Raw genomic sequence first — 23,159 nt, forward strand, 5'->3', positions numbered from 1 at the left:
CTTTGTATATCTACCTACCTCGATCAATCCAGAGGTTGGATATCAGAGAAGAAGAGGGGAGGAAAGGAAAAGAAAAGAAATCGCAGACAGATCATGCATAAGCCATGAAATCACATATATGGATATGAATCCCATTCATTCTTTGGGAACTTCATAATTTCATAACTTCACAACCTTTTTTTTTCAAAAAAAAGTGGAGGGAAAGAAAAAGAAAGAGAAAGAGAAAAAAAGAGAATCACAATTTATTTCTCGAGTCAGGTCATAAAAATGATCTTCATGTCATTCTATTCCATTCATAAATATTTATAACTATTCATAGGTTAATATAAATAAAATAAACTTGAGCAATTATTAATCAATCAAATCAAATCAAATCAAATTAATACATTAATATATGCTAATCCATAAAAGACACTAGTTTTAGGGGTAAAAAAGAGAGATAGAAATTACCTAAAAGGATAAAGGAAGGAAAAGAAGAGAAATTATAGAGATTATATTATATATAAGCTTATGAATTTTATATGAATACTATTCTTTTCTTTAAGAACTTTAGAGCTTTATAATTATAACTTCAGAACTGTAAAAGGGGAAAGAGCGAGAGAGCGAGAGAGCGAGAGAGCGAGAGAGCGAGAGAGAGAGAGAGAAGTGGTTTATGATTTATTTATTAGGTTGGGTCATAAATATCATGCAAGTCATGTCATATTGTATCATATCATTCATGTCATGTCATTCAGGTCACCATTCCATTCATTCATTCATTCATTCATTCATTCATGGGTTGATATAAATTTAGCAATAAATCAAATCAATCAACTCAATACATGCATACATGCCAATCCGCAAAAGGCGCCAGTTCTGAAACACCGAATATACATATACACATATATACACTCGAGCAAAAGGGAGAAAGTTAGCTAGATTCATAAGAGGAGAAGAGAAGCAGAGGAAAAGTCACTTCGGGTTTAAAGGTCAAAAAGGCAGCGATTTTCTTTCTAGAAATCCCCACCCCAGTCACCACCGCCATACTCTCCATCGTCAAACCCAGCCTGATACCCCTGATCAAACTCATACTGGTCATGAGCTTCAATGGCGTCCTCGATCAGCGCTCCCGCAAGTAACCCACCACCGACACCCAGAGCGGCCGCGCCCATGGTCCCCAACCCCCCGTGTCTACTACTTTGTTGTTGAGGCGGCGGCGGCGGCGGCGCATAGCCATAACCCTGCTGAGGAGGATAATAACCGCCTGGCGGAGGGTATCCATACCCCTGCGGTGGAGGAGGAGGAGGAGGGCCATATCCACCGTATCCACCCGGGGGAGGGTAATTAGGGTATCCTGACTGGGGAGGCGGGTAGTTGTTTTGCGGCGGAGGAGGGAAAGGAGGGTAACTGTGCTTGTGTGATGATGACTTGCCGAGCAACTTCCCTAGGAAGCCCTTGCTGCCGCTTGAACGCTGCTGCTGGTCACTCGATGGTGTATATGGTGTATATCCTCCACCAGGCTGCGGCGATGATGACGAAGGCGGTTGGTTGTAATAGTCTGCACTTGCACCTCCAGGGGCAGGACTTCTCCTCTGCACGGCAGCAGCACGAGCGTCTTCCTCTGCTTGTAGCTGTGCCGCCAACCGTGCATCATCCTCGACACTATAACTAGGGCCGCCGGTCTTGTCCTTACCCTCGGACGAGTGATTGTATGGATTGTTCGAGCCCAGAGCAGGCTTCTTGTCGCCTGCAGCAGCTACAGCGGCCGGGTTTGCGGGACCAGACTGGTCGTATGATGGTGGAGGTTCACTGGGCGGCGGGGCGGAGTCGGTGGCAGGTGCTTCGGGGGGTTCCCATTGTGAGACGCCCGTCTTGAGGTTTACAAAGAACCTGTCCAGATGTCAGTTAGTTTGAAAAGGACTGGAATGGAGGGAAGCATACCATTGTTTGTAGCGCTCATCATATTGCGCCTTCCAGCCCGGGGGGACCGGCGGAGGAGGCGGGCCAGGAGGAGGGGCAAACGACATGGGGAGAGTCTGCAATAGAACTTTCAATAATGAACGGTGAGAACTAGTTAAAAAGAGGAAAGTAGAAGACAACACTCTGGCTCAGAAACGTCTAAACCGAATCTGACTCTAATGTTGAATGATGATAAGATCAAGACGTTGAAGGCGACGGAGCAGCAGCATTTAAGCATGACACGACAGCAAGCTAGTTACCGAAATGGGCATATTGTGATGTGGCGGTGCAAGCTGTCTGTGACACTTTGACAAATGAGTTATAGCTTATGGCTGTGATTTTTTGGCGTCTGCCTGCTAGTATCAATAGTGGCGTGAATAATTAACCTTATTATTTAAGAGACGAATTAATCTGTCTCTTCTTTGGGTATGCCTGCCCGTCCATATTAATTCCCAATCTACTCCGTACTCCATACTCCGTATAGTAATCGACTAATCTAGTGGGTCACCCAACTTTTGGATTCCATTATTGGCAAGTTGTCATTAGGAGTTATTCCAAAATATGCTGTTGTCAGACAAATGGAATTCGTGAGTATCCAAGGAAACATCCCTTAGATGTGGCTGAATAGTTGATACACCAGATGCTGGGTGCTTCTAGACGCGGCCCGGCGGCCACAGATGGCAACTTCACAGCACAGCCACCAGGTACACATGTTTTTCAGAAATCCACATGCCTCGACTTTTACAAAATATGTTGCCTAGAAATAACTTCCTGTTGAGGATATGAAAGTTTCTATTCTAGACCATCCATGTTCAATTATCATGTATTGTAGGACACAGCCATATCCGGACAATGATGTCCTCGAACCTGGAAAAGTACATACATACATAGATGGTTTCTCAAGTGCTTCTGACTGGGTATCTTATCCAAACCTGTTTCCTTCCTTCAATTGATGAAACAATCCATACATGAAAAGCTGGGCAACTGACACAAGAGTATATCAACTTGTCAAACAAGCAGCCAATAATGAAATACGACCACAGTCCCCTGGACAGATCAGAGTCTAGGATCAGACATCAGAATCGCGGATGTTCGGATCAATATCGCGGCTATCTGGCCACCAGTAGTCCTCTTCCAGGTCATCCTCTTGTAATCGCTCTTTCTTGCAACCTTCATCATTTGACAGGAATAACCGAGACATTAGTCGTGGTGTGGGGTCATCTTCTGGATCAGTATCACCTGTGAGATCTATAATCTCGATCCCAGCTGGAGGAGCCATAAAGCGTGTTTTATTCTGTGGTGGCTTAGGGTTCTCTTCTTCATCACTGCATAGGTTGATGATGTTGTCTTCTGGGATAATCACAGGAGCCCTGGGTTTTCGCTTTCGTTTCCGTTTCCGTTCGTTCTGTCGTTGGTTGCGAATGCGAGCCAGCTGGATCTGCGCATTCACAGCGATTTTTGTGGCTTCATCCAAGCCAGCTCGACACTCTACGGGTGGCCCATCAAGCTGCATCGCTTGAATGGTTTCGACGAGGGGTGTCATCGCCAACATATCTGAAGGTGTCCCACTCGGACGAGCCCAGGCGGCATATGGGCCATTATAAAATGGACCTTTGCCTACCCCATATACTGGATGACGGACAAGTTGCCCAGAGGCCAAGAATTGCTGTGCTATTGCAATTCCCGAGTCGGGATCTAGCTCTGTCTCTGTCTTGATGTCCATATTGCTTCCTTTTGGCTCGCTAGCAGGCTCAAAGTCCATAGACCCATACTCAGAATCAGAGAACAAGCCCGAAGACAGTAAATGGATGCCACCGGCAGCATCGCCGATTAGGAGGTTTGTTTTATCTGGTGAAAATACCCCACACATGATCTCATCCTCGAGTTTTGCCACGTCTTGGACATGTACATCCTCAGTAGAGAGGAGAATGTTCCAGGACTTTAGAATACCATCGGAACCACCAGTATATAGGCGATCGATAGTGCTTCCCCAAAGAGCTACCCGGACCCCAACGTCTGCTTGCTCCCTCGTTAGTCGTTCATCCAGTTGATTTAGCGGCGCCCCATGTGGCAATTTATGCAGGATCTCTGCCGGATTGCGAAGATCCCAAACATAGGTGATGCCATCGGTGCAACTGGCGGAGATGTATGTACTGTTCATCGGACAAAATGTGACATCATTGATGTCGAGAGCAGGACAGTCGAGCTCCAGAACGCGACTTCTTGTGACCAGTGGTTCATAGATACGAACTACTGACCGAGCATCCCGGGCGGTTCCAGACGTCCGCAGTGCCGGTACAGAACTACCCGTCGCAAAGCGGGGCAATGTCGGGTGCCACTTGATATCAAAAATATTTTGAGTGTTCGGGGATAATTGGATCGGCTCAGCTGAGCTTTCGTTCAGCTTCCACATAGCAAGATAGCCTTCTTTGCAGGGGTCACCATCTTCCGTCTCTTTACCAGACATGCCAGCAACAAGGATGTCCTTAGCATGCATGGTCGACCCCCACGCCAACGAGGACGGCATCAAGTCCACGTTCTTGCTAAAACGTGACCGTGCAAGGTCCAGAGGCTGGTATGTCGGCCTGTTTTCATACATGCTCCACAGACCCACTACTGACTCTGTCCCTGTCGCCAGCAGTTCCGCATTATAGTTTGCTCGAGCCATTACTTGCACTTTCTCCTGGTGTCTGAGGGTATGAATACAGGCTGCATCCGAGTGGGTAGACACATCCCACACTTTGACAGTGCCATCGTAGCTAGCGGTGTAAAGCTTGTCTTCAAACCACTGGACAGCAGTCACACTCATGTATAGATGAGGGTCACTTGTGCTGCTGGCTGAAGGACGAGGGATACGGTGATCTGGAAGTTCCTTGATGGAACTGCGGACAAGATCGCCAAGGAGGAGGTTATTACGGCGGTTATACTGCATATTGTGCTCATCGCACTGTGCCGCAGCACCAACCGCAAACCTCGTGCCATCAGGGGACCATGCAAGATTGAGCACATCATTAGAAGCGCCCTTCCATGTCCGTGACAGTCTTAGACCGTCGTCAGAGAAACGCTGATAGTATCTCTTGCTTGGCCCGGCTCCCCGTTCCCGATCCCAAAAGATCGTGGAAAGATTACGTCGGTCTTGATCAATGTTTTCATATTTCATCAGATCACTATCGGGGGGCATGCATTCGATGACATATGGTGTGGTAGACAAATTGCCCTCCTTGGCGTCCACCAGAAAGCACTGGATGTCGACTTTACTACGCCGTTTAAGCGTAGAAGCCATAGCCAAGCATTTCAAGGATTCTTGCCCGGGTTCCGCGTCCGGAAACAAAGTATTTGAAAGATGGCTTATTTTCTCCCATGTTTCCGGTTTGACAGACATCGGTCTAGTCCGCGTATGGCAGCGCGTCTGGCGATATGTCTCGAAATTTTCAAAACCAGCCCTAGTCAGTAGTTCGTTAAGCTTGACCATTTTGGTAATCCACTTGGCAAAGGACCGTTCAAATCCTGGTTCCGAGATGGCTCTAGCAGCTTGTATAAGTTGATCTGTAAGAGATATTTCGGACGAATCGGAACGAAACCCATGATATGCCAACAGGCCAAGCATTGCCGTCATCTCTTCCTGGTCAAAAGAGACATGTAATATCTGGCGAGTAGGGCTTGAGTTACATTCCTCTGCATAGTATGATGGTTCATCTTCGGGCGCGTAAGGTGCGTAACGGGGAAGATCTGGAATTTCGTCGAGTGATTGAAATGACCGCCGACAGATCCGAACGCGTTGTGAAGAATATATAACACGGCACCGCCCACTCGAGCGTTGTGGGAGCGACGGTTGACTCTGTGAAGGAACTGCAACCTCAACCTTGACAGATGCGCGGGCTTGATCTGCCTCCCCTTCTGTCTCACTCCCATATCCAGAATAGGTTGATTTCGCATAATAGTTAATCGGGACTACATTGCCCCGACGAGGACGTTGGCTTGCCAGACCTCTAGAAGATGTCCTTCGGGGAACGTCCAGCTCCGGCTGTCGCCTCAAAGTAGAAACACGAGTAGGAGAAGTCGACACGTTGGTAGATGAGTGGGAAAAAGTCGACGATAAGCTGGCAGAGCCGAGGGTTGGTACTATTATTCTCACAGTATCTGTATCGACAGTTCGAGAATCGGAAAGGGAAGATAAGGACTTGTCCCGTCGGCTAGAACCAGTTCCAGGCTGCGACAAACGCTGTATGTTTGACGGCAGAGGCGAAAGTCCACCGCTATTCTGTGACATCATAGATGAATGCGCACTCGAAGACGACGAAGCTGCGAAGCCAATTCGGTTCTTGCGGATAAGATCAGATCGCAAGTCACGCGCCGGTTTCATGTTGCTGCCAGTCATTCTTTTTGGAGTTCTATGACCAGTAACACGGCCAATTTTTACTCCTTCAGGGCTGGATGGCTGGTCCGTGTGACGGGAACATGACACGAATTTAGAGAGTAACAATTGCGCCTCATCCGAGGACTCGTCGGAACCATACATTGCTGGACCCCGTCCGTATGCGACAGGTCTTGTAGGAACCCAGAGGACTCCGCCCCCGAGCCGCCTGGTTTGGGCGGGCACGAACGATGTTTATGCGATGAAGACACGATATCTGTTCATTTGATTTCTGCAAACAGTCCTGCTGCAAGTATTGACGACGCTCGCAGAAAGAAAATTTACTTCCAAGACATTCCAGTCTTTTGCGCTGATTCCTGACTCCACGACTTTGTATAAGTCACCTGGCGTTTTATTCACCGGTCATCCTGAGGCAGAGGAGGGGGGCTTGACTAGTACTGTTGAAGGATATCCAGTGAAGACTGAGACGCGGTAGCGGGGTTCGACGACAGACACGAGGGCCTCAATGTAAACAAAGGGAACGCAAGCAAAAATAATGATATGAAAAATCACCTAATCAAGGTAAATGTCAGTCGAAACTGAAACTAAGGTGATTAATTTTCAGGTTGGACTCAACTGACCACCACAACAAAGAGCAAGAAAATAATTCCCCTTCAAGACCACAAGCTATGACAGCATAAGAGCCAGACAGAACTTAGTCAGTCGTTATGTGAGGTCAAGATGCAGCTGGGACTGCGGCCGAAGGTAGTTAACTCGACGCGATAGCAGGGCTGCGAGACGTGTAAAGAGATCGGCTGCTGGTCCCGCGTCGGGGGCACGTGCACTCCCGCAGCCCGTCCTAGGTAGGTACCTAGTTACCCAGGTAGGAAGGGCAAATATGTAATTACTTGAACGAGGTTTATTTCATATTTGCAAGTTGGGTGCTATATATATAAATATGGATATTCTCTTACACTCCAGATCAAAATCAGGAGCCTGGTACCGTCTTGCTGCCAAGGACCAGCGAGGCGATTCCATTAATACATCCTTTGGTCCCTCGGAAATAGTTGCAGGATCTCATTCAACAACGCATTGTCGCACCTCAGATCAACATCGATCAACATCAGTCCCATTACATTTGGGGTGCTTAAATTTGGTTTCTGTCGGGATCACAGGCGAGCAGATCCCCTCTCACAGTCTAGTTGATTCTAAAATCACAGCGGAGCTCGAGAGAGGTAGATTTGCTGAGGTGTCGCCGCCAAAAAAAACAAACCCCCCAGATTTCCATGGCGTTTACTTGCTGATGGACCGGCCTCTGCGTCTCACAGCCACCATCAAGTCATAGAGGACATCTTTAAATGCGAAAAGAAAAGCAGCCGTGATGGCGCTCTGGCTGACCTTCGGCCCAATGCCTGTAGAAATAATGTGAGCCCAATGAAGGAAATACGTAGCCTGAAAAGGGGGAAAAAATACCTTTGTACAAGCCTGCATAGCCTTCCTCCTTGATGATCTTCTTTAAGCTGCCGTTGAGGCTCTCCTGAGAACTATCCTTGCTGGCAACATGCATGCGGCTCTTCACAGTGATATATGGGTATGTGATCGTAGTAGCCAGAATCTTGCAGATTGCACCGAGATAGAACGCATCTGTAGGAGTCACTCGCCGACGGCGTTCTACAAAATTCTTCAGCTGTTCAAAGATTGTGTATTGTAGGATGGGATTGATCACCAAGACGAGCGCTGGGAGGACTCCAGCGAATAGTGCCTTTGGGCCTTCGTTCCGAAGCAAATCTAAGAGCGTCTGGATTGTGGACCGTGGCTTCTTCCGCGTGACCCCAGGGAGCGTCTGCTCCTCCGATTCAGAATTGCGAGCTGTCATCCGAGTGTTGATGACCCAAATGGGATTGGTGATCAGCACCGTTGCGCTGCCAGCAATAGCACCCGCGATCATAGATTCAGCAGTGGTGAGCTTCTTGGAAGCACGCCCGGCCTTCTCAGCAGCCTTTTCGAAAGCTGCTCGAGTCCATTCATACCAGTAGTAATATACGAAGTTTGTAACACTAATTCCAAACAATGCCGACTCCAGACCTGAGTACAGTCCGCCGATTCCCTCCCGCTGGATGATACGACGAACAGCATCGAGCGTTGAAGATTGCGCGCGTTTGGACTCAACCTGTGCCCTCGTTGACAATGTGATCAGGGGATAGCTATCACAGACAGATCCTTAGTACGGCTGACGCAAGGTGCAGCGAGCGCCTGGGAGAGAAAGACAGCATACGTCAAGACCATTGAGAGAATGCCCCCTCCAGCACCAGCTAGAGCATGCGCAATGTTATCGGATTGCTGTGCAGCGGCAGAAGCTGCCACTGCTCTCTTCTGTTGCTCAACGGTGGATTGAGACATGATTCGTGGGGGATTTCTGGCCACTGAGATAGCAAGAGATGGAATCACTACCAAGGGAATCAGAGACACCAGGTCGCTGGAAGCGTAGAAGTGCAATAAGGGGTCACAAAAGGAGTGAAGCAACGAAAGGGATGGAGCAGAGAAGGCGCGATATGCGGAACCGTGATGGGAGACCGGCTAAGATAATTTACAAAAAAATCTCAGGAGTGACCCGAGTTTTCTCTTTGCGGTGTTCCCCGGCTGATAACTGGAGTTGCGACGAGAATACTTCGGGTTGAACCTTGGAGAGACGTAAGGACCTAGGTAGTTGCCTCCATATGACGTTGCCGACTCTGCCTCGGCTGAACCGCATTAGCGCATAATGTCCCGCGCTGATCCTCTGCTCTTCAAGCGTTCATCATTTAACCACCTCGTCGCGCAGCAAGGTTAACGCGACTACATGAAAGGCATGTGATATGCTTTATTCCGTAGGTGTTGATAAGATGAATAGAAAATTCCTCGATGTCCTGGATCTGGGGTCCCGAAGGATGGTTGGATTGTTGTATATCATACATACAAATGACATTCTGAAGCACGTGCCTGACCCTTATTGATGTCAAATGCAGGCTGATGCCTAATGCTTATTATTCTTTGCAGACACTCGCAATCAAAAAGTCGTTATGTATACGCTACTCACCCTGGTAATTAAACCACCAACTCTTCAGATGTACCCAGACAGTGGGTCCCATATTTCAGGATATTAGCAAGTGGATCCCACTGCAGTGTCTACCGGACGACTCCATAGCCCATACGGAGCCCAAACGGAATACGGAGTACGGAGCAGAGTACAGACTTCGGCTTTGTGACATGTGAATACGAGCAGCCATCGTATAACATCACTACACCCCAAATTCGCAGATGGCGCAATTCTATAATTCTACCCATGATTCAGCCTTACAGGAGACACTCAAATCCGATCAGGAATGGGCGAGAATGCAGACTGGAGATGGACAAATCACATGGCCGTTAAGCGCGCGAGAGAGACAAATGTGCCGATTTGGATCATAGATCCTTGCACCATGAAGAGAAGATCGAACAAGAGTGTTTCGATCGTGGTCATGCGAGTCCCAGTAGTAGTTGAACTGGTGGCATGCTGGAAGGAGCATGGCCAAGCCTACATTTACATCCAGGCAATCACCCAACTGGCAACGAGTAATGGCATGGTTCTGAATGCTGCAAGTCAGATCACCCGGGCTGACGTGTTGCTCCATAAGCTAGTGGTCAAATTAGATAAGCTGGAATAGCATGTACAGGTTGAAATACAGTGGAGGTCATAACAATGCCTCCGTAGTTTCTATGGCAAGACCTAGATGGAGAACCAAAGACAAGCCTCAAACGACAAAAGCGGACTCTAAATCGTTCTTTAATATTGTATTCTTGCCATTAACCCATATTCAACAGAAAATACGCAACGATTCAACCTACAAACTGGTGACGTGATGGTGATATCAGAAATAAAGAGGGCGGGCCAGGGAGCAAATCAAAGGGCAAGCAGCATCAAAGGAGATAGAAAAGGTAAAAGGAAAAGAAAAGAAAAAGAACAGAGATGGAAGTGTGAGAAAACACTGGCCATCTAGAAAAGGGCCAGGAGGACACAGAGCGAAAACCGGAGAAAACGCTCATTGAAACGGTCTCCGCTAGGTTCATTATGCCGTGGAGGACTTCAATGAGAGAGTCAGAAGATGTATTCAATGAGCCTGTTTAACAACCGATTTGACCGCCCACACATCACCACTGGGGAGGTCATATTCATGATGCAAACTCCACGCCAAAGGGGACCGTTGCAGTGCACAATCAAGAAAAGCAAAAAACCATTTCATTCAGCAGCAGCCGCCAGCGGACCCGGACTGGACACCTTGGCCCTGACCAACCTGCACCGTTGGCTTGTTGTTAACAGTGGCGGTGCCCATCCGTTCTTTGATCTGTCTTGCCATGGTCAGGAATGCTTGCTCGACATTGGAAGCACTCTTGGCAGACGTCTCGAGGAAGGGGATTCCGAGGCTGTCAGCGAATTCCTGCAGGGAAGAATAACATCAGCAAACCGACTTATTTGACAAGGCAGAGTCATTGCGCATCTAGGTCACGAACCTTCGCCACAGTATACTCCACGACCTTCTTATCCTCCATATCGCTCTTGTTGCCGACAAGGAGCTTGTTGACGCCCTCTGTAGCATAACGATCGATTTCTTGCAGCCACTGCTTGACGTTGTTGAAAGAGTCCATGTCCGTCACATCGTAGACAACGCAAATGCCATGGGCACCGCGGTAATAGGAGGAGGTAATCGTTCGGAAGCGTTCCTGGCCGGCCGTATCCCACTGGAAATGAAGCTTTAGCCACAGCTCAAATAGGTAGAATACGCTTCCATATACATACGATCTGAAGTTTCACCGTCTTGCCATCAAGTTCGATAGTGCGGATTTTCTGAACATGCAGTCAGCCTCAAAAAAAAATCACCGCTCCCAGTCCACCAAATAGACTCAGGGTTCACCTACGAAGTCGACACCGATGGTGGAGATGTAACTTTCTGTATAGGTATCGTCGGCAAAACGCAGCAACAGGCAAGACTTTCCAACACCAGAGTCTCCGATGAGGAGCAGCTTGAACAGATAGTCGTATCTGTGATGGTTGTCAGCACCGCGATAGATGGGAGGAGCCAGGCTGCCGGTTTTCACAGGCGGACGAGATTCCAGGAGCGGCAGGGCAGGAGGGTGTACTCTATGTATCACAGTCATGTTAGCCAAATGGATGCCTTCGATGATAGTTGCAGGATGTCTGGACGGCCGGCCGAGTAATCATGACTGCGAGGGTATCAGCGACAGCACTTACCACTCAGGATTCATGATGGGCGGGAAGATTCGCTTGCAGTTGCTGGCAGGGAGCTAAAGCAAGAAAACAGAAGAAGAAGAAACGAGGCGAGGGTTATCTGATGGGAAACGGTGGCGGCTGAGGTAGGCAGGCAATACGGTGTATGGACAGGATGCTAAGCAGTCGGTGCTGGGGGAGCCGGTGCAGGAGCGCAGGTGTGCACGACGTGCAAACTCCACTAACTGGGTTTGGCCTGATTCCTGACCTGTGCCACCGTGCCACAGTTACTAGTGTGGCACAGGGGCCAGCCCCGTGCTTCAGCCGCCGATCCGGCTCTAGCGCCACTCTGACAGACCCAGACTGCGGGTTTCCCTATGGAGCACTGTAGCATATGTACAGTACAGTACCTATGTACGGAGTATACCTTCGAAATTACCTACATAGCCTACAGCCTCTCGTAAGTTATTCATCTCGACAGACAGCAAGCGCTTCTCGAGCCAACATCTTCACCAATGCCTCCGCTCTTATGGATACCACCTTGATGATGACCTCATCGAATCTCGTGCTCAACGCACGCGCTACGGTTCCCGTGATTTCACCCAACCCAGGCTTTGCCTCCTACAGAGATACAGAGAGCTAGAAGCAACCGATCCAAAGAGCAAACGTAATTTCAGTAGACCTATGAGAAAGATTTTACCCCTTCCTGCCGCGTGATTTGCATCAGAAGACTCTGTCGTCTACGCATATCCGTGTGCCTGCAGCCACTCCAGCACCAGCTTTTCGTCTCTCTCCTTGTACCGGGCGTTGGTCCTGATGCTGTCAGACACAATCACCAGCGCTCGGTCGTAAGCACCGGTGTCTTTGTCCTGGAAGAAAGACGAAATATCCTCCGCGATCGCATGGTCAGTAAACTTGGCCAACCCCAGCCGCACGAATCGATCAAAAACGACGTTGTTCGCAGACAACCGTGCCGAAACCGGACCCCAGTTGTTCTTCATGTACTCCCACAGCAAGTGCCGAACTTTGGAGTTGGCCGCCAGAGACGATGCACCTGTGTGGATATCCTGAATGGCAACTTTATCCGAGAATACAAAGTCCAGATATTCCTTCACAAGCTCAGGATCCTTGGTGCGTCCGAGCGAGCTCAGACAGATCTCTTTACCATCCACGGAGTCTGTCTTCAGATATTCGTCCTTGACCCTATCAAACTCCTCCCGACCACCTTCCGAGACATTAATAGCGAAGACGGCGGATCGTAGATTGGGATTGATCGCTTCCTTATCTTGGCCAGAAGCCCAGAGTTGGAAACGTCTCTTTGCTTCCGCAATTATACTGCACTTCATGTCAGTCATGCGGTTTAGACGTCTACGAAGGACTGAGATCCCTACCCCTCGTGACCAGCATTTCCCGCCATCCCAATGAGAAGCTTTCGAAGCTGTCCCGTTAGGTAATCTTCGTCTGGCTTGAACTCCCATCCAATTCGTTCGGCAGCCGGAGAGACCAGTTTCAGTGTGAACTTCTTTAAGCCTGCAGCCGCCGCTTCATTTGATGAGAAAACCGATCGAAGATTCGCCAGCGAAGATGATATTTGCGACCACACACTGTAACGCACCAGTTAGGACTAAAGGATAGAGCCTCAAGTTCTCTGTAAGACTCACAGATAATTGCCTTCGCCGCCAAAGCCTTCGAGCAACGCTAAAAGCGCGGCAGTGGTGCCTTCACCAGACACGGCAAGCGCAGAAGCATCCCCCACCAGTCCGATTTTATCCTCAGTACTCAGCAAATCAAGAGATTGCCCAAGTTTTGCCAAACGGTGCGGAGGATAGTTCGTTCTGTAGAAACCAGATTGGTCTTTGTTGATTTTATAAAATTCTTCGTTGATGCCTCGAATCACGTCAGACTTCGATACAAGAGCGTGAGGTCTTTCCTCAGCCAAGCCTGGCCCAGTCTTGATGCCAAGAGGAATCCACCACACAGTTTCATCCTCTTCTGGCTTCACGTCACCGGAAGAGAGGAACCTCGTCTGGCGGACGCTAATTTGGTTCGGCTCTTCGGCTACAGTAACAACTGGGAAGCCGATCTTGCGAATCCAGGGATCCTGTAACACGTTAGTTGCATAATTCCTTGAACAATAAGGAAATTCATTTGGCCAACCATGAAGCTGTTGACATCTTGATTCGACGCTTTGCTGAGTGCAGACCAGAGGTCACCGGTGGTTGCATTCCCTGTTAAAGAGGTTAACTGGCATTATTTCTTTTATTCACCCCACGCGTAGATAACCTACGATATGCATGCGCCTTAAGGTAATCAGAAACTCCACGAATGAACGTCTCTTGTCCGAGATGACTGCTGAGCATGCGGATCACAGAGCTTCCTTTAAGATAGCTAATGTGATCAAATATCTGATCGACTTCGAGAGCGTTCCTCACAGGGACTTCAATGGGGTGAGATGCACGTAAGGAGTCAAGTTGAAAAGCTTGTTGGGAACCCTCAGCCTGCACGATTGTCAACGTTGACTCGTTCAGAAATACCTCGAGTATTGCGTACAACAAACTGAGACCAGACGTTCCATTCTGCATGTAAATGTCAGCTAAATGAAATGTGAACAATCTACTGATTCGAGTGTTTACCTGGATAGAAATGGTCCACAGCTAACCAGCCAACCCACGTTGCGAATCCTTCATTCAACCAGAGCTCATTCCACCAATCCATTGTCACCAGGTTACCAAACCACTGATGGGCCAGCTCTAATCAAGTCATTAGGTATGTCAGGAACACATTTTGGGAGCGGGTCTGACTTACCATGTGCGACGACATAGGCAATCCGATTCTTGTAGCGAGAGTCCGATTTACCTTCATCAAACAAAACTGCCGTGGTACGATATGTGACGAGACCCCAGTTTTCCATGGCTCCCATAGCCTGCGAATAACTGTCAGCGAATGTAGAAATGTATTCCGAATTGCATGACTTACAAATTCATGAACTGCAAGGAGATCGGACTTTGGAAGAGGATACTCAATCCCGAACAGCTCGGAAAAGTAATCCACAGTACGATGAGCACATTCTAACGCAAAACGAGCTTGTTCCTTGAGTCCCCTTGTGGTGTAGACGCGGACAGGAATACTGGCCCCATTGTACTTGCGTTGCGTCATAGCTTCAACATATTCAAAATCGCCGACTGCCCAAGCAAGAAGCTAGAACTCGCTTACAGATTAGCTTCGCACGCCAATCTCCATTGGGGAGGATAAACTGACATAGGTGCTCATGACTGGCGTCCTCTCGAAAGAGACAAATTTTAAATTAGGCTTGCTTCCTTCGCGCTCCGACTTCACAGGCATGTTGCTTAGAGCGACCAGGCCTTTGGGAACCTCGATTTCAAAATCGAAGGTTGCTTTCAGGTTTGGCTCGTCGAAGCATGGGAAAGCTCTCCGGGCATCACAAGACTCGAACTGAGTGCTCAGCATGTAATGAAATTCGCCCTCTTTCGGGGTGTCGGGAGACGGGGTCGCAGCGGGTTTATACTTCGAACGGTAGAACCCTGCCATAGCGTTGTTCATAGTTCCAATGAAGTGGATCGTCAGAACAGCATCGCCAGGAGCTATTTCGTTCGGAAATGAGAAGGTTACTCGTTCCGATTTCTTGTCGTATGATATATCAGCTGCTTTGATGGAAGAAGCGCCTGATATGTCCAAGTCAACGATGTTCTCTGTGATAAATGTACTGATGATGCACTTCCTTTCCCATACGAACCATTGTTAACAGCTATCTCAGCACCCTGAACTTCAATCTCTTTAGAGTTCAGTACAATCTCTTTGGTAGGACTGATGACTCTGGTGTCGATTTTCACGACACCATTGTAGCTCCAGGAGCCACCAAGCTCTAGATTAAAGAGAGAAACGTGATAATGGACGGGCTTAACCCTGTAAAAAGATCAGTATTACACAAAAGCGTGGGCTTTGCAGCCAGAAGGAAGTTGTAAACAGGGAACATCTGCTGTCGCATGACGTACACATCAGGCAAGGTATCACGATCTTTGTTGGCCATGGTGCGAAATCCTGTTGAACAATATCTTGCAGTAGGCTTCGTAGTTCCAGTCTTCAGACGATGAAATACAGAGGCTGAGCCAAACGGTACATTCGGCGATAACGGGGGGCAGGTAGCGAAGGAGGGGGAGGGGAGGCGGCGAAAAATCCAATGCGGGACACTTCGATGGGCCGCGATGGCATCAGCCGTCACTCCGCGCGCAGCTTTGAGAGACGCGCAGCAACATCTCCACGCCGTAGACCCCCACATTTACAACGATGTGCTTGCTGATTGACCCGGCAAATCTTTATTGCCTGGTTCTCACTATTCGGAGAATCGTCCTGTAGCTTAGGCGGGGATTGAACCCGCACTGACAGCGCCCGAAGTGGCAGTTCGCCGAGACCTACCGTCCCGACTAGCAAGCAGATCATCCGCGAGCCTTGGAACTAGCACATACAACGATCCACCATGGCCGATTCTGATGAGGAATATGTTGGAGAAATTTCAGAAGATGAAGATGATGTCGATGCTCACAATGTCTCGCGTGGGACAGCTGCTGGCACCCGCTCCCGCCGGAAGAAGCAGCGAGGAGGTGCTGAATGGGAGGTCTCAAGGACCTGGGAAACTCTGGTTGAAGGTGCAGACGGTACGATCAGCTCTACAGTTGAAGGATTGCTGGAGGCTGGAAAGAGGAAGAGGTAAGCTAGCTTGGTGTGAGATTTACTGCATACGACTGAAAAGCCTTCTCCGTAGACTTGTTCGAGATACCACACCTTTGCAACGGGGAATTATCCGGCATCTGATACTCATACTCGATCTCTCGCAATCTATGTCCGAAAAGGACCTCCGTCCTACGCGCTATCTTCTGACACTTCGCTATGCTCAGGAGTTCGTGGTGGAATTCTTTGAGCAGAATCCTATCTCTCAACTTGGAGTTCTTGGTATGAGGGATGGATTGGCGGTGAGGATAAGTGATATGAGTGGAAATCCTACGGAGCATATCAGTGCTATTCAATCACTGAGAGCGCAGGATCCCAAGGGTCTCCCTAGTCTTCAGAATGCGTTGGAAATGGCCCGCGGTGCGCTTTTGTGAGTTGCAATGAATCGTACAGCACTTCTACTTCCCAGAATGCTTACTTACACATCGACAGCCATACTCCTAGCCACGGTACTCGGGAAGTCTTGATCGTTTTTGGGTCTTTGCTTTCTTCCGATCCGGGGGACATTCATCAGACTATGAACGCCCTCATTGCCGATAAGATACGGGTGGGCATTGTCGGACTAGCTGCCCAGGTTGCCATTTGCCGTGAGCTTTGCGCAAAGACTAATGGAGGCGACGATACGGTATATGGAGTGGCACTCAATGAACAACATTTCCGGGAGTTGATGATGGATGTGACGATACCGCCCGCTACGTATTCCCACAAGCAGGCTAGCAATGCTCTTCTAATGATGGGATTCCCATCACGTACTGTGGAGCCTTTTCCTTCCCTCTGTGCTTGTCACTCCAAACCTTCCTGGGGGGGGTATCTATGCTCACGATGCAGTAGCAAAGTTTGCGGCCTTCCTGCTGAATGTCCGGCCTGTGGTCTTACCTTAATTCTTTCGACACATCTGGCTCGCTCATATCATCACTTATTCCCTCTCATTAATTGGGTGGAGGTACCGTGGAAGCGTGCCTCGAAGAGCTCAAACTGCTTTGCATGTGGTATAGCATTTCCCCCAGTACCTCCCGAGGAGCAATGGCAAACCTCGGAGAGCCAGACAAAGGGCATAAGTGTCAGCAGTCGCTACGAATGCACGGTATGCGGGAACCACTTCTGCATAGACTGCGATCTTTTCGCACACGAAGTTGTCCACAACTGTCCGGGCTGTCAAAGCGGCAATGCTTCTGTCTCACATTCTGAGGTGTCGCTAAAAAGATCGGCCGGCAGCGAAGTCAACCCGGACGCCATGGATACTGCAATGTAACATCGATTGCAGGTCTGAGCTCTCTCCCAAGTTTTCTTATTTTGCGTTAAATCTCTGATGCGCTTCCACTGGTAGGAATGTGCCACCTTTTAAGGTGATGAAGGATTCGGGGTTTCAGGAGCATTGCATGGTCTGGCGTTTCAATGTACAGTATATAACCAAAACCTTGGTCTTTTTTGGTAATATTGGCAGGGAAAAGTTATTGGATGATCATATGCCTAATAATGAAGATCTGACCTTTGGGCAATGTAGGCATGAAAGAAAAGCATGTCTAGCGAAAATTGTCCTCTGTGACTCGGGTTCATATATATACGCCGGCATACTGAATGGTTACAAGTATTACCGTCTTTAGCTAGAGTGAATCACGGATCGGGAAAAAGCGGCCGATACCTTATTACCACCTCCACCTAACTTTGCATGTGACGTTGCTCTCAAATCAATCCTCCCCTCACATAAATAATTATCGGTTCAACTGCAGCATCGCGGAGGGGTTTTCGACTACAGGACCCCGTACGGTCCTCGAAACGATGTTAACTTCTCTAGACAGCCCTCGTAACTAATCAATTCCCGTTTTCCGTCTCAGAATTCAGTCCACTATGGCATCCCTAATGCCATGCAATAATAACAACAAGGACGGAGGAGATGATGCCGCGCCGATATTAACAATGGATCACTCCGACCCCTCTCAATCCGAAGCCTCGGCTCTCTTTGAATACATAAATTCGTATCCATTCTCTTCTGATGCCGAATTCAGAAGCGGACTGGCAGTCATTCTCGGTCATCCTGGTACGCCTGTCTCGGAGGCAGAACTCACCAGCGAAGATGATCTGGTTCTGCAGGCAAAATGTTTCTATATCTCTAGGTTCGGTTCGCCCGCTCACTAATTTTACGTCCTACTACTCAGTTTGTAAATTATGAACGAGGGGAGAGAACATTTGCCCCTGTGTGTGTTGATTTCATTCGATTTTAACAAACGCATTGAATTCTGCACAGGAAGAGGAATATCACCCCACCCATAGATTTCTCAGCCTACAAGAACTGGTTGAAATCAGCGACAGACAAGTCGCAGCGTTCAGAATCGCGGCCCCCAGAATACACAAGGACCACAAGCAACGACTTCCAGACTCAGCATACAACCTCGACGTCATCAGAAGGTGTAAAATCCTCATCGCCGCCTTCAATGCCTGGCGATCAACAACAAAAAGCGTCTGAACCCGCCTATCCCTCCTCGTTCGCACACATAGTCGAGCTTATTACTACTGGTCAACCCATACCTGGTATTCAGCAAATTCCAGACACGGTGTTGGCGGGTCACGATGCCCCCAGCAGAGCAACGAGAAGGCGTAAGCCTTGGGAGAAGGATGACAAAGAGAGAGAGGTGGAAGAGCAAAAATGAAGAGCATATATTCGGAACGGAGACATATAGAACCGGGTATCTATGGTATCAAGTTTCATGGTTTCGTCCAATGGCGGGGGAGAAAAGAGCAGATGCTGAGAGGCTCCAGAATACGATAATGTTGCAGGTGGTAACCGCTCTGGTATTGCCACCTTGGAAAACAAGAAATCATTGTGGTGTCCGCTCTACATTGATCATTTATTGCCTGTACCATACACGTTTGTGTAGAAGCAATGCCATGAAAACAAGAAAGATCGGAGAAATCGCCTAAGTTTGCTATCATACATAGAGCTATTGAAAATGCTGTGCGAATAAGAACATAGAAGGATGGATGCATTAAGAAGACATCACTGATCCGAAATGAAGGGGACTTTTGGGAAGGGGTGTACGCCTTGAGGGGAGCAATAGAATACAAGCTGTCATGACAGTCACAATGAAAGCAGAAAGACAAGGGTCGCCTTGGTAAACCAAAGCCCTTGATATGGCGGCTCATACCTATGAGATCCTAGCTGGTTTTAGGATATTATGGATTTCAGAAGATGTGATGATTAAAAAGAATGAAATGTGCGGTCTTCGGGTTAAGGAAAGAAGTGAAAGCAAGAAAATAAGACAAAGTTTCCGATGAATGGGTTAGACCGTTTATCGGGGCTTCTCAACAATCCAACAAGAGAGATGGGAGGATAAAGGTTCACGAACCAAACACAACATCCGCGCTCATCCCAGAATTCTAGAAGAAGGAAGATACCTGTAAATGAACACTTGGCTAAGTATCGCTCACACTCTGTGTGTTCATGTATTCGATGACATTTCGCGGTCGATCAACAGCGGAAAAGGGCGATTTACGCAACCCCTTTGGATACCGATATCGTCAACGGAACGGAGGGTAGCTAGGGTTCCATAGGTTGCCACGGTTGAATCGACCTCCAGGAGCCCCTGCCATCTGAATACGATCATCGTTAGGGTTCCCAAAGCGGCTGATTTGAACACCGGCACCGGGCCCAGGGCGAGTAGTATGAGATGGGTTGCAGCACAGCATCGCGACACGTGAGCCAAATTTGGAGCCACGAAGAGAGACCATATGTTTCCTTTCGAAGTTAGCCGCAGTGAGAACAATGTACTACGAAAGAAGGGGGATTGATACCTAATATGGGTAGCAACGAGCTCACGTTGGTGAGGTGCAGCATTCAGAAGAATCCACTGGATCAGATAGTTCCCATACTGGTCTCCAGCGACTAGACCAGGTTTAGCAAAATGAAAAACTTGTCTCACATCTCGATCATGGGTCCACTCACTGTCAATGAGTGGCATACGTGGGCGATCAGCGCGACCAGTACAGACTCGGGCGAGGTACCGGTCCAAAAATTCAGCACCGCCAATTTTCAAGCACTTCTCGACAACCTTTGATGCGAATTGATCCATGCTGTAGTCAGCAGACCGACTAAGGATGTGCTCAATTGCACGACTCTTATCGTGAGGAGCACCATGTTCGCAGATATGTTGAATGCACCAGTTGCCAAATTGGCCATGAGAAAGAAGCTCAATCCTCGCGAGGACCTCCTCAATAGCTGGGCGCTTCCTACTGGTCAGCCATGATTCGAATTAACAATCACAATGTGAGCTGTTACCTTTTCGTCTTCCACACAATTTTCAAATATGTTCTGCACGACAAGGCTTCCAGTCTCTCCCAAGGCAACTTCATGCCACATTCCTCGAAGTTCCTCATTGACCTTCGCCATTATCTGTGGAGGTTCGTTGCTCCAACGCAACTCGAAGAGCTTTTGCCATACATGGCAGGCATAGCGATGGACGACAGTTTCCGGAATTCGGCGCAGAAGCTCATGGACCATAACAGCTTTGTGCTCTTCGGGAACACAGTCGAAGGCTTTCTGAATTACATGACACCCAAACGGATCCATGCTGAGATTCAAAGTATTGCCTTTGATCGCATTAGCGATGGCAATAACTTGCTCAGGAGTTCCATGCTCGAAACAGCGTTGGACTAAGAAGTTCCCAAACCGATTGACCATGAGGGGATAGGCCTGGTTCACAATAGCCTCAATGATGTCGTACTTCTGCTCTGCCGTACCAACCTTGAGCTTCTGCTGGAGGAATATAGAAGCCTGTTGATCGTTGTTGCAAACGATCTTGTCCACGATATACTTCCAGTCACAGGAGACATTCTTGTCGAGAAGCCGGCGATAGTTAAGAGGCTCAAGCGGCGTTACGTATGTCTGGGCAGGAGAGGCGCCAACCTGGACACTGTCAATTTGGGTTCAGATAGCAAGGTGAAACGTCAACGACTGGAATTTTAAACCTACAGATGTGACAGACCAAGGAGCAACGCTGGTACTGTTCGAGGTAAACTCAGCTGCTGTAGGAGAAAGAGGGGTCCCGATGGGACGCGGTTGGTACGGTGTTATTGGGTACATCCCAATCTGCTGATACGCATTGAAGGGCGAATTGATTGGAGATCTTGTGCCAATGTTGTTCGGCGCTCCACTGGTGAATGTCCCCCAAGGCGACTGCTGCGGAGGAAAGCAGGAACCGCCTCGGCTCATCTGCGTAATCGAGCGGCGAGGACCAAGATTAGCTCCATTGATGTAGGGGCTCTGTTCGCCGGTGTAGCGTCCATCAAAGCCAGGAACCGCAGAGGATGGTCCGGAAAGGACTCGATGAGCTTGAATCGCACCCTGAGTCGGGAATCCAGGACTGAGTGTTTGAGGAGACCAGTTGCGGGTAGAATCCTGGACCAGAGCACTCCGAGCCAGAGAAGGCGCATCATGGTAACCCTTTTCCGGAGCTTGAGTGATGCTGACGCCAAAAGCCGGCTGTGAAGGAGGTCCCCAGAAGCTGCGTGCTCTATTGTAAGCTCCAGCCGAAAGAGCGTCGGAGATATCTGAACGTGCGTCGTCCTGAGCCCATGAATCTTGGCGTTGATTGAACGTTCTTGCAGATGCATTGAAGGCGTTCTGCAAGCTGCTGATTGTCTGTTCGGAGATATCACGACCACCAAAGTCGGTTTCCGAGGGCGGTCCGAGTGCCTGATCGAGGGTGTGTTTGATAACGCGCGTCTGCGCCAGCTCTTGCTCCTGCTGAGCAATGCGAGAGTTAGCAGCAATGAGCTCCTGCTTCAAGCGAAGCATCTCAGCCACATCCACGCTGTCTTTCTCCACATTGTCTGCAGAAGCGGACACAGTAAAAGGCCCTGTCGCCGGGGTTAAAGGAGATGCTTCAGACGAGGCATCATCTTCGTGAATAACATGGGACGCACTATTGGTAGACAGTAACTCCTGTTGTTTCTCGAGTAAAGTTTGTTGTTCTGAGAGCTTGGTAAGGATGTCCTTTGTAATTGGAGCCTGATCAACAGATGGCTTGGGCTTAGGGGAGAGTTTGGCAAGGATCTTTTCCATCTCCGAAGCGTGCTGCTCAGCACGATGACTGGCAGACTGACGATCCACCTTCTGCTTCTAGGATTGTTAATACTGAGATTGTCTCAAAGATCTGAGAGGGAATCTGACCTTGTTTGTTGGCAATTCCTCATCAACGCCAGCTAGGGGTTGGATGTTTCCGAGCTTCGAAGAGATCAGTGGATTGGGTGGGCTGCAAGAAGTGCTCGAGTTTTTGTTTCCCTGAATTGCACAAACATCAGGACACCGGATACTGGACTTGGAGAACGTCTTTCCACCTGTAGGATGGTTGGAACTCTGCTAGAGAGGAACTCACTGATGCTTCCTGACCCAGAGACACGCGATGCGTTTCAACACTGTTCCCGCGGGAACCATAGCCATGATCAGGTGCCTTGCGTCCAGCTGCAGAGGCTTCTGCAGCCTCAGTGGAAGAGAAAGGCATGTTGGAGACCACGGGCAGATCTGTCCTACAAGATTTTTCAGAAGGCAGTGGGAAATAAAATGGTATGGATGACGCTGAAGAAGCAAAGATGGAGTGCTAGGACGCGTCTTAACATCAACAAGTGTAATGGGGATCTAAGCGTGTTCACAACAATGGCCCAATTTGCTGGGGAGACAGATAGCTTCAAGATGGAAGGTGATGGAAATGAAAGCGTCTATGTAGTGTGTGCAAGCAAAGGCAGTGTAGATGACATGAGATAGATTCCAGTTGCTCAGATACAGCATGTACTCACGAAAAGTCATAGAAGATTCAAGGAAGGGACGAGGATGGAAAGCAGACACGAGGAAGGTCCGACGTGTCTTGTGAAGAGATGGAGAGTAGA

At 48.7% G+C, this 23,159-nt stretch overlaps 8 protein-coding genes across 8 annotated transcripts; 2 read left to right on the forward strand and 6 right to left on the reverse strand.

The window, feature by feature from the left end:
* Nucleotides 1-992: 992 nt before the first annotated feature.
* On the reverse strand, nt 993-2,006 carry VTN77DRAFT_1576 (uncharacterized protein; the record flags this gene model as incomplete). The annotated part of the gene is made up of 2 exons (XM_069417322.1): nt 993-1,869; nt 1,921-2,006. The coding sequence occupies 2 exons, from the start codon at nt 2,004-2,006 to the stop codon at nt 993-995; spliced, it is 963 nt and encodes a 320-aa protein (XP_069280065.1).
* A 1,001-nt stretch (nt 2,007-3,007) lies between these two features.
* Nucleotides 3,008-6,457, reverse strand: VTN77DRAFT_1577 (uncharacterized protein; the record flags this gene model as incomplete). The annotated part of the gene is made up of 1 exon (XM_069417323.1): nt 3,008-6,457. One exon carries the CDS (start codon nt 6,455-6,457, stop codon nt 3,008-3,010), a length of 3,450 nt encoding a protein of 1,149 aa, XP_069280066.1.
* A 1,128-nt stretch (nt 6,458-7,585) lies between these two features.
* VTN77DRAFT_1578 (uncharacterized protein) lies at nt 7,586-8,692 on the reverse strand (the record flags this gene model as incomplete). The annotated part of the gene is made up of 3 exons (XM_069417324.1): nt 7,586-7,704; nt 7,766-8,496; nt 8,568-8,692. 3 exons carry the CDS (start codon nt 8,690-8,692, stop codon nt 7,586-7,588), a joined length of 975 nt encoding a protein of 324 aa, XP_069280067.1.
* Nucleotides 8,693-10,551: 1,859 nt separating this feature from the next.
* Nucleotides 10,552-11,572, reverse strand: VTN77DRAFT_1579 (uncharacterized protein; the record flags this gene model as incomplete). Its single annotated transcript, XM_069417325.1, has 5 exons — nt 10,552-10,746; nt 10,820-11,047; nt 11,106-11,153; nt 11,225-11,348; nt 11,562-11,572. The coding sequence occupies 5 exons, from the start codon at nt 11,570-11,572 to the stop codon at nt 10,552-10,554; spliced, it is 606 nt and encodes a 201-aa protein (XP_069280068.1).
* A 702-nt stretch (nt 11,573-12,274) lies between these two features.
* Nucleotides 12,275-15,582, reverse strand: VTN77DRAFT_1580 (uncharacterized protein; the record flags this gene model as incomplete). Its single annotated transcript, XM_069417327.1, has 12 exons — nt 12,275-12,869; nt 12,926-13,138; nt 13,196-13,635; nt 13,692-13,762; nt 13,822-14,032; nt 14,085-14,110; nt 14,168-14,284; nt 14,340-14,457; nt 14,511-14,732; nt 14,793-15,217; nt 15,289-15,458; nt 15,548-15,582. 12 exons carry the CDS (start codon nt 15,580-15,582, stop codon nt 12,275-12,277), a joined length of 2,643 nt encoding a protein of 880 aa, XP_069280069.1.
* A 447-nt stretch (nt 15,583-16,029) lies between these two features.
* On the forward strand, nt 16,030-17,532 carry VTN77DRAFT_1581 (uncharacterized protein; the record flags this gene model as incomplete). The annotated part of the gene is made up of 3 exons (XM_069417328.1): nt 16,030-16,259; nt 16,315-16,650; nt 16,713-17,532. The coding sequence occupies 3 exons, from the start codon at nt 16,030-16,032 to the stop codon at nt 17,530-17,532; spliced, it is 1,386 nt and encodes a 461-aa protein (XP_069280070.1).
* Nucleotides 17,533-18,128: 596 nt separating this feature from the next.
* VTN77DRAFT_1582 (uncharacterized protein) lies at nt 18,129-18,928 on the forward strand (the record flags this gene model as incomplete). Its single annotated transcript, XM_069417329.1, has 2 exons — nt 18,129-18,394; nt 18,526-18,928. 2 exons carry the CDS (start codon nt 18,129-18,131, stop codon nt 18,926-18,928), a joined length of 669 nt encoding a protein of 222 aa, XP_069280071.1.
* An 868-nt stretch (nt 18,929-19,796) lies between these two features.
* On the reverse strand, nt 19,797-22,777 carry VTN77DRAFT_1583 (uncharacterized protein; the record flags this gene model as incomplete). The annotated part of the gene is made up of 8 exons (XM_069417330.1): nt 19,797-20,013; nt 20,070-20,160; nt 20,221-20,500; nt 20,554-21,180; nt 21,247-22,133; nt 22,200-22,395; nt 22,447-22,557; nt 22,652-22,777. 8 exons carry the CDS (start codon nt 22,775-22,777, stop codon nt 19,797-19,799), a joined length of 2,535 nt encoding a protein of 844 aa, XP_069280072.1.
* Nucleotides 22,778-23,159: the final 382 nt, after the last annotated feature.

Source organism: Rasamsonia byssochlamydoides, assembly GCF_041956645.1.
Source record: "Rasamsonia byssochlamydoides strain NRRL 3658 unplaced genomic scaffold VTN77scaffold_13, whole genome shotgun sequence".
Classification (NCBI taxonomy): domain Eukaryota; kingdom Fungi; phylum Ascomycota; class Eurotiomycetes; order Eurotiales; family Trichocomaceae; genus Rasamsonia; species Rasamsonia byssochlamydoides.